The 15,814-nt window shown below is 39.6% G+C and overlaps 1 protein-coding gene across 6 annotated transcripts in view; it reads right to left on the bottom strand.

Moving 5' to 3' along the window:
• The window catches only part of LRP1B (LDL receptor related protein 1B), a 546,211-nt gene extending 531,037 nt beyond the window's left edge, over positions 1 to 15,174 (bottom strand). For all 6 annotated transcript variants that reach the window (XM_083841828.1, XM_083841833.1, XM_083841832.1 and 3 more), the window contains exon 1: positions 14,879 to 15,174. In XM_083841828.1, the coding sequence (XP_083697954.1) occupies positions 14,879 to 14,918 (40 nt within the window). In that variant the 5' untranslated portion in view covers positions 14,919 to 15,174. The remainder of the gene's footprint in view (positions 1 to 14,878) is intronic.
• Between the last annotated feature and the right edge of the window lie 640 nt (positions 15,175 to 15,814).

The following is a 15,814-nucleotide window of genomic DNA, read 5'->3' as shown; positions in this document are numbered from 1 at the left end:
ATTTATTTTTCTCATCCAGTCCCACTTTGTTTCAAGGACAAGTCTTTAAACTACATTTCTTTTTAGATTCAGGATTGGTTTTTTTAATTCTGCAGAAGCATTAAAGTGAAAAAACAGTAATGGTTTTGAAGACATCTCTGAAGACTGCACTGTGAAATTAAGTAATTTATGATGGGTTAAGAGGAAACACTAAGTAAGACAGAGCAATACACACAGGATGGTTTGAATGCTGCTTTGTGCATATGCATAAGAATACTTTAGTATTATTTTTAAAACTAGTAATGATCACTATCAAATATAAAGAAAGTTTGAGGAACAACGTGTTCAAATCCTGGAAGGTACACGTACTAGAAAAAACAAGACAAGAGATTAAGGACAATTTGACAAGAAATATAAACTTTATCTTCCATTTTGAATTAAGTCTCATGTTATCACTGAGAACAAAAATATTAGTCCATGTAAGATGTTAACACTGAAGAAGTCTTAAGGTGATAAATGTACTTGTAAACATCAAGGACAAATCCCCCCCCACCTTTTTTTTTTTGAAAAAACTCACACCACCTATATGAAGTTGTTTCAATGATCCCTTAGGGTGCACATTAAAATAACTAGATATTTGAAAGTATTTTGGAAATAGGCCTTTTGAAGAACTAGAAAGATGGTATTATAATATTCTAAACAGCTCATCAAAGCATTCAAAACTTTGACGCCCAAGATATAACTCAGAAAAAAATAGGATAAGATGCCCTAGTCACGCAATATTTTGTTCATTGCTTTGTTAAATGGGATGAGGATGTTTTAATCATTATTAGAAGTTCTCTTCTGTGCTAAGTAAAATATAGGTGGTCATGAACTCCTCATTCCCCACCGTAACTTTCCCAGTGATTTAAGGCCCTGTTCAGATCTCAGCACCCCATTTCCATCATCTACATCGACTTCAACAGAAGCACGCAAACTAATTTGTAAAGTGTCTTGGCCATTGTTTTGCATTTTCCAGTATGATCACTGTTTCTCTTTTCATCTCCTACCGTGCTGATGGAGATCTACATCAGCACAGTGCTGTTACCCTAGTTTGGACCCTGGGCAGCACTCCCCCTTGCCTTCGTTCAATCAGAAATATCACACTGTGAATCCATTATAGTTAAAAGGGGTAAGACATGTCTCAGTCTAAGGATTGAGGAGGTAGAAGCGGGTCTGTATTTTTCCTCCTTCAGCAGCAGTATGACTGGTTTAACCTCCCACAGAGGCTTATCCACCATTCTAAATTAATTTTATGTTCTGTAGCAGAAATACTTGTGCATTCATGAACACTGGGGAGAAGGAGTAAAGAAAATCCCCCATGCTTTACAAAGATGAACGAGTTGCAAATCCACGTTTCCAGAGCCTTCCTCCAAACTGCACTGATCTTCCCCAGGAGAGAAAACAAAAAAACAGAACTACCACCACCACAGATCTTTAAGGCTTTTTTTGGACACTTCTTACATGAGAACTGCTTTTCATGGTTTCATTCTCACTCCTGTGCCTGGCCTCAGCAAGGAGAATGAAGGTGTGTTTTTCAGGTTCTTGTGGTTTTCTGCTTTGTCCCAAACATGACACTGCCCATCCCACACCTCCCTTCTCATTTCCACCAGGTGACATTACTTAATGATGCTCCAGAAATGGTGCCAAAAAGCAGAAGGCCAAGAGAGCCACGGGACCGTTGTTAATGAAGCAAACCCAAGATGAAAGTATGGTAAGAAATGAGAAAGACAGAGAGATGAAAATAGAAACAACTGAAAAAAAGTAGTCAAGATAAAGGCAAAACAAATGCAGATCGTAGAGGTACTCGGTTGTGTGAAACTTCTTTCATACATTTAGAAACTGGAACTGTGCACATCCAAAATCCACAGAGGGGCCATGTGAGAAGGAAGAAACCTTTTATCAGTGCTACACTAAGTTTGCATCAAGTAGGCAGAGAAAATAACCTTTAAAACTGAAGTCCTATTCATCATTCAAAACCAAATGCAGTATCACTCCCATTTAACTCAATGCTGCTTCTAATAAAGTGGTTTAGGCTTGCTTTATTGGCTTACAAGTTCATTTTTATTCCAATCAGATTCACTGATAGACACTGCTCTGCTTCCCTGTCTTGTCGAAAGAACACAGGACCAAGACAACCTCAAGGCTGACATTTTAGTACATAATAGCACATTTATCATTCAAAAGCAAGTGCTTTGTTTAAAAAAATATATTCCAAGTAGCATCTTGTGGCAGGTAAAAAAAATCTTCCTGATTTTTTCTAATCATGGTTTGGTTAAACACCACCAACTTAAAAGAGAGTACTTCATGAAAGATTCCTATTTTTCCCCCCATCCCTGAAGGTAACTGCTTTAAGCACTGCATAAATTAAATTCAGAAACACTAAACTTAACCTAGATAGTTACCGTATGCAACTGAGAGGTGATGAATAACAGAAATCCACAGAAACAGAGACTACGGGAAAGAAATTTTATGGACATAGTGAAACTAACAACCTTTTCTTTGAATAAATTCATGTCGCATTTCTTTTTCATCTTACCAGACATAAGGCAACAGAAAGCAAAGAAAGTGGGCAATGTAACGCTTCAAATTGCTCATGAGGAATTCTGATATTATTTATCAGAATTTTTTGGTCAGGCTTTTCTTCCTCTAGGCATACAGTTAGATCATTATGCCATACAGACATGCAGTCTTCCCTCGGTTTTCTGGTGTTCATTCCACAGGAGGACATAGGAGCACTAAATCTATTTCCACTTCCAGTAATGCTACACTGGAATCATACGTATATATATTCGTATAAACGAGACTAATTTATGCACAACATGAAACATAACTTCTCCTTGCCTGTCAGTACACCAAGATAAATAATTAGGAATTTCAGCTTGCTAAAATATGACCTGGGGAATAAAAATCACCCAGAGAAGAGATCAAGTGAAATTAATTTATTTAGCAGAACAAGACAAAGGCCGGAAGGGAAAATCATCACTGACCGTGAAGGTGTCAGAAGAGACAGAAAGGAATGTTTTTACAGGTGTTCGTGTGCATTAGTATGGGAACTAGTCAAATTTAATGTAAAGAAAGTTAAAAAATACAGATTTTTGACAGACTTCATGATGATCAATAAAAGCAAAAAATTAAAAAAATAGCGGTGCTTAAGGAAAGTAATGAATGGGATATACAGCTGTTATATTACATTCCCAAAGTTCTTGATTCATAAAGCACCGACAGTATGACCAAAACTTTCTATAGTCTGTACTAAGGAGCACGTTTACAGTTCAATTTAACACATTTACTGGGAGCTGTTTACAGCTTCTTCACTGCAATATGAAGACCAGAAGCTAACACCAACCAACTTGCATTTAACATCATCAGCCAAAAGGAAAAGTATAATATTACCCCATGCCATACCCCTTTAAAAATCTATCCTCCGCTTAACTGCAGTGACCCCAAGGTAATAAGCATTTCTTGGAACACAAAGTGTTCATTTTTGAGAAGGACGGAATATGTTTCCCAAATTAGGTGGAGCCCTACAGATGTTGGCATTAAGTTTCCTGATGGGAATCATGATCATCTGTCAGAAAAATGCATAAATCCTTTGGGCTCTCTAAGAAGTTCACAGGGTTCCTGTGAAATATTAACTAGGCTCGATGCAGATATTGACATTTAACTCTCCATTTGCACTGGATTTTTGTCTGACTCATCATCGCTCTCTCCAGTTTTCTCAGGCTCCGTATTTTATAGAGCTGACCATATGTTTAGATTTGTATTTGATGACATGACAGCAAAGCTGCAGAGGGTCAGAAGCTACATCTCTGCCTGATGGCTGTGTTGGGGCCACAGAACTGAAGAAACCTCCTGCAAAACCACATTGGCAGCTTCCAAACCTTCACGATGAAATCTGTGCTTATATTGACAGCTGTAGTAGAAGCATGCAACCAGGCAGCCCATAGTACGGCTAGGTCCCTCTGTTCCTTTTACAGAAGTAATAGGGGAAACAATAAGTTAGAATTTGAGTTTCTTGTTTCTGTGGAGAAAGGAGCTGGCCTTTCTGCAGATCTATCATCATTCGCAACACAGCAATATGGCAAGACAGAGACTTCATGAATGTTTTATGAAGTTGTAGGTGGTAGCAAACTGCTTCTTGCTCAAAAGAGCAAAATTAGAGTTCGAATCCTTTCTCATCAAGGATTCCTTCATGAACCCAAGGAGCCCTTTCTTAATTAAAAGTTTCACTAAAAACAGTATGTTTTCCACATACACAGAAGAGGTTTTTGCTTTGGACAAACAGGCTTTTTTTAATTATGTCCACTTAATTGAAAAAATTCCAACCAGCATCTTACGAAACACTTGAAAGACAACACGGTCATGACATAGCAGCATGCGAGGGGGGAATTTAACAGTAACTGCAAGTAGCCGTCCTGACATCTCACACACAACTCATTGGATTGCCCCTGCAGAAGAGCTCTGGAAGATAACTTGTTATCAAACGCAGGACAATATTGCACTCTTGAATCACAACACAGCTCTTTGAGGCTTTCAGCTCTTGACAGTCTTCACTGAGGATGTGCATGTGTAAATAGAGTATTTTCAAGGCGCTGAAGAAGCTCTGAGAATTGTTTCCCTCTTTAGGTTGGCCTCAAAACTATGAAAGTAGAAGAAAGGAATGGAAATTAAGATATTAACTGAAACCCTCTACTGCAGCTGCACATTGCATCCCACTGACTTCCAGGTTTCCTCCAGCTGCCTGTGTACCAGCATGGTTCAGATCTGCCCTTTGGCACACTACTGGAATCCCAGCCTCAAAAGAGAAGAATCCCACTGAATTGACAGTGCACAACTCCACACAAAAATGAAATAAAAATATATAAATATGTAATATTTACCTAGAGAAAACTCGCATATGGATGACACTTTTGTCAGCGTAAGATCCACCGCACTCCCTTGGTGCAAAAGCTTTTTTATAAAGACCAGTCTGTATGCTAATTAACCACATAAGGAGCAAATGTTACGCAGTCAATAAGAAAGAAAGTGAAGTGGCCAGAAACAGAAACTACTCCCTCAAATACAGCACTGTGCCCACAGAAACGCTTTTGGGAGACCACACCATGCAGGTGTTGGCACACAGCACACTCTCCTGCCACGCTCAGCTACTCGAGCATCTCCAAGCCATGCTGGTGTGCGACAGGGCTTGCACACCAGGCTCCCCCAAGAGGGGATCACCCCACATGCTACTTGAAGCCCTTTCAGAATTTTGCTTCTCTTTTTCAGTATTTTTAATTTCTGTAACTGCTAATACACTTTAAAATCGTAACTGAAAGCAAATTAAGCATTTAACTTTAGTGTGTAATGAAATTTAAAAAGAAAAAGAAAACACTAGTAAATTAGGAAATCCCTGATTTTCTTCAAATATTACAGGAAGCCAAACTTCAAACTCTTTCACGGAACAAAACTTCTGTCCTCTGCATTCTTCTAATCAGAATATTTAAGTAATTAAAAATCATCCAGTGGAGCTAATTATAATTCCAACATAAGCAGAGCCAAGATTCAAGAAGGGAAGTGCTATTAAAAAACACCATACAATCAACAAAAATTTGTACTCTAGAAAAACATAATTGGTCTAACTTGATATAGATGTACATTAGTTCTTGGATGCAAAAAAGCAATGCTTGATTACAGCAGTAGAGAAAGCTACCATGATTATCCTAATTAAAAATTTGCCAAGTTATTTATAGTATAATAAAAGGAAATGACATTCATTATCCTATAAACTATTCAACAAACCATTAAGCACTGTAATAAAAATCAATTGGCAAAAAGAGGTGCAATTATATTTATACTCGTGTAAACTCCTTAGTGAACTAAAACCACAGCAGTCACCAGTCCCGGTATTCTTCATACAAGCAATGCAGAAGCATTTGAGAGATTTAGAAACATAAAAGTATCATTTAATTAGCATGCTAGCAGTTGTTTAATCAGTTAGCTTCCAATTTAGTAGCCAATCACCAATCACACTTCAGGTTTTCAGAGCACTGAGTTCAGAAGAAAAATAAAATTTTAAAAAAAGCAGTTACCACTCAACAAAAGAGAAATAAGTCAAAAACTATTTTACCACCTTTAAAAATGTGTTGATTTATTCTTAATTAACTGATGAAGCAGCATTCTGAAGTCTTTCTATCACTACACACACAATTAACTCATAAGCAATCAAGGAAATTAGAAGAAAATTAGAAACAGGATTGTCATAAAGTGTTGATCATCTACACCTGCAGTACACATCTGCTGGAATTTACCTTGCATTATGAAACAACCAGACCAGGCTACCTTCAAACAAAAAAAATCCTAAACAATCTAGGGTGCTGAAGTTAAAGAAAATAATCAGCCTACAGGTCACATTTTTGATCCAAGGTAACAGTCAAAACCAATTTAGATGAACCTGAATAAATTTCACAGAGGTAGAAGTGAACATGCCATGACTTGCCAGCACCTTTTCAGTGCCAATCCTATTTAAGCCCATTTAGAAAGACATTACACTCCTATCCTATTGGTTCTGCTGTCTATCAATTTTTCATGCTGGAAAAGAGAGTTCATCACCCTTGTCTCCATCCGTGTGTCTCACACCAGCTCACACCCCCAGACACGACTGACCTTTGGCCGCGGCAGTGAGGAGCCACTGCCCACCACGGTCTGCCTTCACATCAGCAAAGCTGGAAAAAAACCATCTCAAATATCTTGGCATATAGTGCAATAAGATAAATATTTTTTTGCAAGCTCAAAGGCTTGTTAAGCACCTGCAAAAACAACATGAAGTTTGGTGGGTTTGCCAACACACATGTATTTTGGAAACATCATTCAGGAATGTGTAGGCAAGCAGTTACTCAATTTGAGGTAGTGTGTTAGTGCAAAAGGAACTCTGTGCTTTGATCTCATTAATGAGAATGAATGAAGACTGGATTTCACCAGGGTAAATGAAGCCAGGAGACTAAGCTCGCATACACCTTTGCTACTACAGGAACACAGGAGGATATAACTAGGACTTCTTCACAGTAATGGGTTTATTCTACAGATTCATCCCTTCATATCTAAAGACAACAAATAAAAAAAGTAAATAGGCTACTTAAAAATAACAAGCATAGCTATCTTTCTCTTTTGCTCCAACAGGTCAGAAACATATTTTACAGCTTCCATTTTCAAGAGGCGGCTGTGGGAAATGTTTGTACCATATCTTACGCCTACTTAGCCTTCTGAGTAGGAGATGCAAGCTAGTCTGTATGTGTTATGTTACAACTCCCAGCCCTCTTACACATTTGCTGGCGGGTTCAAGATGAGCATTACCCCAGGTTTAAGTTCAATTTGCAAAATCCATTAGTTATAAAAATAAACCTAATGCCCCCTACTGAGGGGAGAAGGCATCCACAAATGCCAACTCTCTCCACAGTTCTTCTGAAGGTGCTCACGGCATGCTGACCACCCACAATTGCTGGCAGCAATGCTCTTAGAAGCACTGCTGAGCAGAAAGATTACTGGAAGCATGTAGCTGAAGCTTGCAGAAACAGATGTTTTCTCTCTGGTAACGTAGAAACTATTTTTTACTTCACTTTCTCTCTCATGAGAATTGTAAGCGATAAAAAACCCAGCTTGTCCCTCTCATTTTGGTCTCCAGTTGCAAAAATGGGCACCTGCTTGGGCTGCATACCCCACCGCCAGCTGACAACATTAGAAATACCCAAAGGAGCTAATGCCAAAAAAGCAAATTTTGATGCTTACTAACTTTCTTACTAATATTTCTTCCCTTACAGAAGAGTCTTTTTAATTTTATTCCGCTTACACTAAAGAGTCAGCATAAAGAATTTGAACCCATATTAGAAGGGTGAACTTAACAGTAAGATGTGTTCCCAATTAGTAGTGAAGTCCTTGACGTTTATGATATAAGCAATGATGTATATTTACGCTATCAGACCAATAATAAGAGATGGAACCATTCAGTGTAAGAAACAGAGGTACCAAATTTTGACCTTGAAAATGGTGTTACAAGTGTCAGCCCACACAGATATACCCACACCTCTAGGTACTACAGTGAAACACAGCTGTTGAACTTAAAATATGCTGCATATCTGGGGAACCTGAACCACCCAAGCTTGCCCTAAGAGAGCATCTGTAAACCAGATTAAAACTTGAATCCCATCTGATATACCCCCAAGAAACTGGAAGGTAGCTGTGACTTAGCTCTAAACACCTTTTCCTCCCCTCCTCAGCACCCCAGCAGATTGCTCAGGCCCAGGTATTTGGTCATAAATTTGTTTTCTTTCCACAGAAGTTATGAACTTCCTACTAGGAATTACTGAAGAAGCTCTTATATTTATGTACATACATTCATATCACATCTGACATAACCACCATCAGCTGCCCTTAAATCTTCGCAATACATCATCGGTGCCGTACACAAATGAGGGTTTGGCCATTGAGAGTAAATCAGCAAGGCCTTTGTGTTTCTTGCCATGCATCTCCCGGCGTGTATTTCAGCTCCGTGCCACCTCACATACTGAGGCACTATTCATCTCAGCTGCAGGGAGACAAGGCAATTAAAACATTAGCATCTTCCTTCAGCCTTCTGGAAACTGAGTGGTGTCATTTCAAAAAGGAAAAGAAGAGTTCAGCCCCACTCGCTCTTCCTCCCGACAGCTTCAAACTTCAATGTTTGAGATCTGCAATGGCACCTGCATCAGTGAATTTAACAGCTTCATTGGACTAGCTTTTACACAGCAGATACTATGCAGAGGAATGGGGGAAAATAGCAAAAAGGAAAGACAAATGAGCCTCAAATACACAAGGCTGGGAGCTGCTAAGTGATGAGCATGAATTCAGGCCCTAAAGCTACGAAGAGCTAGACTGCTTTTTAAAAGGCCTACTCAATTTTTAACAGTTTTTTCTTATAATACAGGAAAGTGTAAGAAACCATACACAACACAACAAATCCTTCATCTAAGGAAATCAAAGTACTGTTCTGAAGTAAAATGCCAGAGTGGCAGCAAACATGTTTAATCCTAAGGAATGTACACAGTGTTTTTGTTCATTATCGCTGGGAGAAGAGATGATTGGGATGATGAAGAGGGGGAATAACATATGTGAGAAATTCGGCGCGAAAACACATTGAGAGTGAAAAACCTCACTTCCTCCAATTTCAGCTTTCACAACAATCCAGCAGACAGCTGCTATTTTTGCCCCACACTAACTTCACACCTAGGTTTTAAAACAACTGGCGACCTGGTTGTGAACAGGTATTTGTCATGAGCCACCAAAGAGATCAGGCGATGTTCTCTCATACTGCACTCGTGCAAGGACTTCTCCCAACTCTGAAACCACGAATAAATCCCATCACTGCTTCTACAGCACATCCCTCCTGTTCACCAAACCCAAGCCAGCTGCCCCTGTTTAATTACTCAAGTGCACAAGCACATAGCCAGGCAAAATCATGTTTTCCTCTTTCACAATCTTGCCACAGAGGTTCCTTCCCTTATCATATATATTCCAAGTTTGCTCAATATTAACCTAAAAAGAAAGCAAAAAGGAATTATTTAAATCTTTATTTAAAATTTAGGTGAAGGATGAACATATTTTTTCAAAAGCAGCCAGCTCTTGTTTGCCATCCTTATGAAGTGACCACATTTTTCTGAAGGCTGAGTTTAGTAATGGGAGCAGCTAGGGGCTGAAGTTCTTCAAAAACGTAGACTCCAAATTACCTGCTGCTGCCTCTAAGCCTCCTAAAAAAGATAAAGAAAATGAAGGCAGGGAAAACATTTGATCTTCCATCTTTCCTGGTAGAAATTCCTTCCTATCTTTTAAACACATTTAAGGCAAGTCCTGGAAGTAAAAGCATATACGCAGGTGAAAGTAATTGTATGATACCAGAGGAGATCTGGCTTTGAAGAAAATTGGAATTCTTCAGCGTATAACAAGTGCAAGTATCATGTTCCCCCTGTTTTTAATGTTCTGCAAAACTCGTGGGTGTGTAATGAGGTTTAGTCAAAGTCACGGAAAAAGGTTATTTACTCATGTGGTCCTGTTGATACATAGATTTCAAGGCTGAACCAGTCAATGGCATTTTGCCACTAACATCAAAAGGATTGGGAACTTCCCCTTAGCAAAATTACATACAAAAGAACCACAAAGTTGTTATTTTTATAAAACTTTAAGACTAGCATAAAATAAGCATAAAGCTTTGCTCAAGATGACGTTAGCACTTGCCAGATTTCTGTGTAAGAACAGCAGTGCCCTGTTTCCAGTCAGCTTATTTGAAAAGGTGCCCTGGGATGTGCCAGAGAAAGCAATGGTGAAAAGAGCAGACAAATCCATCCCTCACCAAGCATGCTTACTGGGTTCCTGAAATCGTTATCTTCATTAACAAAATGGTACTGTCACATCATAGCAATGTGAACAAGCAAACCAGCTTTGTCATTTTAGCAGATTTGTTAAAGAAAAAAAGTAATAAAGGAATACTAGATGAGTAAATGCCCTCAGCTTTCCAAAAGAAGATATAGGATTAAACATGCTTGAATGTCAAAGACATTAGTCACCAAACTGGGGGAGGGAAGAAGACACCACAAAAAAATAACCCACATCTGACAGTTATTTGTTTAATGAAACCACGGATGTGGACAGGGCAGACATATCCTGTGTGCTGTAGACAGTGTTAACTTTCTGATTCATGCTGCCAGCACTGCTCACACTCCTGTAGAAAAAGAAATGTGCTGGCCAGGTAGCAACGTTGTGCCCACACTCAGAAAATGCTGTGCCACAAAAAGGATCTGGAGAAGCCGAGATAAACTCCCCCAGTGCAGGGAGCAAGTGTATGTGCGGCATACAGGTACACCTGTACCAACATCTAAAAGGACACAGCAGAAAGAGCAGCCTAGGAGTAATTTGAATGAAAAATGCTGTACTATGGGGGCTTCAAGTCTTGCTCCTTCTGGCATAGGTGGTTCTGATTTAATACATTTCTGTGTTTCCACCTGCACAAGAGCCACAGACTTTGCCTTGAGGATGGTATCAATACCCATTGCATGAACAACAAGTATCTAACCAACTGTTCTCCTTCCAAACCATGCTGGAAGACCATTTTCTATGCTTCTATAAAGTTATTCTGTGTTGGTAAAAGTCACCATGCTTTCCCTTTATAGTCAAGCTCTCAGAAAGGAAACGTTGTAAGCAAATGACCCCCCACGCATTACATGAGCGCACTGCTGACTTCTCTCCTAAAGCTCACGACCACGTGGAAAGCACAGCACTTCTGAGCGACGTCCAGATTATGTAGTAACATCAGGACTATTGTCATCAGCAAACAGAAACATGGTACCTCACACTACATCGTACTCCCCAAGGACCAGACGATGAAAGATGCTGGCAGCTGCTGAAAAGAGAAAAGCTCAGTGAATTATAAAAGCTGCATTAAACCAGCTTTCACATTTGCTTCACAATTAAGGGACAAAGGTTTGTGAGGTGGGGAACAGAATCTTAAAACAGTGTTATCATGAAATCCAATATATAGGGAGGTCTGGATTTTTCACCACTGCCAGCCTCCTGTTATTTACATTAGCTCCGCAGCTGAAGCCTCGGTTGCCTGTATTTGAAACCTTGCTACTCATCGCTTGCTAATAGGCTCTTACCAGCCTCAAATGCCAGCTACATAAAGGATGAAACAACTCAAAGGGAAGAGAGACCAAGGAAAAATTGTTATGTCAGTACAATGATTCTGAGACTATTTTGTCTCTTGAGTTTGTTATTCTGCAGTTTTTATTTTTATGTGTATATATATATTTCACTTGAACTTTTCACAACTGTTATTTGTTTGTTGTAGTAGTTTAACTATGTGACAATGGATGGTTGGAAATCTAGTTAAAATTCTCTAATGCGTACCAGAATTACACATGCATCACGTTATCTTGTTTGGAAACATCACTGGATACAGGCCAGATAATCAGAATTTTAATTAACAGCTAATTAGAAACACAGGCCTTCTCTTGGAGACTCCCAGTAATCTCTAGATATCTCTAAGGTTGTTATCACATCTTTTACAACAACTGTTTTGCACTAATTGGAGTGATTCTTTTTTCTGCTTTTAATGCTCCATCCTGGCTTTTATGGGTTCACCACAAGCACGTGGTCATTAGTTGCAACTGATGAACTAGGCTAGAAGTGGGCTAAGAATCAAAAATTCATTCAAATTACAATACACTGAAAAACACTGATTTCCCCCCTAAAATTTAAGTTATATTTATACTTCAAAACCCAGTTCTCAGTAAATGGAAAATCTGATAAACTTCTGTTTTTCAAGTAGAAAAAAAAAAGACTGCGACAAATGTCTTAGAAGTTTTCAGATATTTCGGTGAATGAATTCCCTATTATTTCTGTTTAAAAAAACAAAGCCAGTCAGCTGAACCTCTTTAAGAGGAAGGAAGTGCTCAATACAGAATTCACCTTTGTCCCTTGGGCAGGGATATTTTTGATTAGCCTCAGCCTACAGAACTCAGTGCTGAATAGCGCAGGTAGGAGAAGAGAAGAACCGAGATTGTTCCGGGACTCAAGGGAATGCTAAAACATCCAGAGACGCACCCCAGGGATTTGAAATTGCTCGGTATCACTGTGGCTGCCATCCAGCCTCAATCATGAGACAGTGCTTCTCAATTGATATTAAGAAGGAATCCACTGCGCGACGCTGATTAGACCGATGCGTTTTGCTGACATTGCCAGAAACATTTATTTTAATACAGTGGAGTAGGTAGCTGAGGTTAATTTAAGTTTGACCTTGAAGAAAAAAAAAGAGGATATTATATAACAGATAGGACAGGTGTTCAGGGATATATATATATGGAAATATGAAGTTGTAAAAGCACTTCACCATTCAACCAAAATATTCAGCCAGTATTAAAATTGATGCTATATCCACCTGAGTCAATATAATTTACCCTTATCAAACCAAACTAAGGATTGGGCCCCATGTACACCCCAGACTGCTGGAATGAGGCTGTCTCAGCAAGGAGCTGGTGCCCCCGAGCTGCTCTGGCTGGGGCACAGGGCCACCAGGGGAGCACATAGGTGCTGGCTAAGACAGATCACTGCGTGCAGCGATACAGGGGGAGCTCACCGAGTTGCCACCACGATTCAAGCTGTCCTTCAAACAAATGACAGCAGCTCTCCGAACTTCAGCCTGATGCTTTTGCTAGGGAAAGGCACAGAGCAGCTCCAGTGCCCTGAAATGCTTTCTGGAAGCACCCGCAGAGAACAGCGATCACTCTGATTGCTGCCCAACTCCTGATTCTGGTGAACAAGGTAAGTGAGAGGGGAGAGCCCCCAGCTCCTGCACACTGAGCCCCAGGGAGCAAGTGCACAGAAAGCACATTATTTTCTTTCCCCGTGATCAGGATGACTCAAATAGCTGAGGGCCTGTATTTGTGCTCCTACCTCAGCAAAGTTTTATTGTGATTTACCTCTGAAATACCTATTAAAGAAACAAGCAAGGCACTTTGGTGGCTTTCTCTATTTGGATGGTTTAAAACACCTCCTTGCCTTCTACCTTTCCTTCCTCTCAAACATAAAAGGAAATGAGATCTTTGTTGGAAATTTGTATAGTTATTATCTAGGCATATGGAAGCACTGTACTATGCCTCAAGCTAAGAAATACTGTATCTTTGCTTTTCAAAGTGGCTGAATCAAGCCTCAGGAAACACAGAATTGATACAACCCAGACACACAAATCACTTTCAAGTAGACAGTCAATCTCATTTCTCTATCCGTTTATATCCCAGAACCTAAATGTTTCTCCTCTCCTTTGACCAGGGATTAGGTTGGCATGGCAAAAGCGTTCTGACACAGCAAAACAACGTACACGGGTATTTTTCAATCCGAGTCACTCAGAATTATGTATGTCTGACACAGTTTGTTCCAAATTATAGACAGAAAGGCGGTATTTGGATAAGAAGCCTTATCACTACACAAGTAAACTTCAGTGCTAGCTCTACGTCATACGGAACACACCATGCTTTATTTAGCAGACTTCAAAGAAACTATTAACAATTTCTGAGGTTATAAACACAATCTGCTCTGCAAGGCTTTATACACTTCAGTAAGCCAGAGTCAACGCTAGTTCTAGTCCAACATTTCCTACGGACTCCTTGACAGCATTTTTCTCTTCCCTTTTGCTTTTCCATCCCTGTACGAGCCTCCTCCAGTCGTTACAGTGCTGCAGTTCTGCTTCTGCAGCACTCAGGGTGGAGTTCAGCTACAGCTAACAACACGCAATTTGATTATTTCTCTGTTTTGTATTGAAACTTTCACAGGCCTCGCACGGAAGAACACGTGGAAGGCCGCACCCCCGGACCCCAGGTTAACAAATATCTAATCCCTCCTACCAACAGACCTGATAAACCAGTTACTTCTCCCCAGCGTGGAAAGTGACCTTTGCTCTTCCCCCAGTTCAACTAGAGACCCGTTTCAGGAATAATTTATAATGCAGGCAGTATTAGTGCAATAAGTTTACAGCCAAACAGCTCTCCCAAGAGAAATTATTGGAGGCCCCTTGAGTTTTGGTCCTAAGGCAGGAATGCTGGAGCTGTCTGTGCACCAGAAACAACAGCCCCTACCTCACCTTTCTCATCTTCATAAAATCTGCTACTCTTTCACTATAATAACTGCCTCAAGGCTTCTGTAAAGAACTTGTCTTTTCATTTAACTTCCCAGACTCTTAACCGCCTACTAAGCGTAAAAAACAACACACTTTCCCCAGACCTACCCTTAGCTGAGATAGCTCTCACCACCACCACCCCCATTATTAATTTTATTTTCATATCATTAAGCTTTTACAACTCACCCCATTCATCCTGCATAGCTCTACACTTCTGAATATCCATTCTTCAGGTAGTAAATCCTAGAAACAGGAAACTGTATTTCTTTTAGAGCACCTTAAAAGCATTCCTGCCTTTTGTTTTCTGCCCTTGCCCCCTGAATCCTTATGAGGTCCAGGTGTTTTCCACCAAGTCCAATGAGGAGACACCTGATTAAAGAATCTCAGCTGACCTGAACTTTTATCCTCCTTAATCACACCTGACCTGAACCCATTGCACCTGAAAAAAAGGCAAAATCCTGACGAATACTTTCTAACTTTCATCTCTGGTCTTTTAAAAATTGTATAAGACACCATAATTATTCATGAAGTAAAAATAAAATTAAATTAAATTAAAAAATGGAGCAAGTAAAGCAGTGGCTGGTGCGATCCCAGTATCTGCATGGTTTATAATGCTGGGGGAGGCCCATATTTGCTGTGAGCCAGGTATCTCTTTCAAGAAGACTGAGGTGCTTCTGCAGATCTTTAGATGTCTGCGTAACCTTAGCCAAAACATTAGCAGATGAACGGTAGCTCTTGGATCTCAGCTTTAGACCAAGTACTTAAATACTTCATAAATTTCAAATTAGTGTCTAGGTCTTGGGGGGAGGATCCGGTGATAGAGTTTATAAAGTTATAATCACTGCCATCAGATAAAGCTTAAAAGAAAATGATGGATATGTCTAGGCTTACCTGCCAACAGGGCTATAAAAAATAAAGAACAAAACAAACAGAACTGGAAATGGCATTAATATCTGATTTTAAAATAAAATTGATTCTAAGTTCAAGCAACTTCCTTGTGGTATTGTTTAGTTCGCTGCCTTTCTTGCACTGTTTTTCTTATACGAAGAAAAACATTTTTAAGTGACATGTCAAAGTTATACATCATCAGGCTGGTGTATCATGGTTCAGAAAATTTGAAAA

Source organism: Anser anser, assembly GCF_964211835.1.
Source record: "Anser anser genome assembly, chromosome: 6".
Lineage (NCBI taxonomy): Eukaryota > Metazoa > Chordata > Aves > Anseriformes > Anatidae > Anser > Anser anser.
This window is presented reverse-complemented; position numbering and strand designations above follow the sequence as displayed.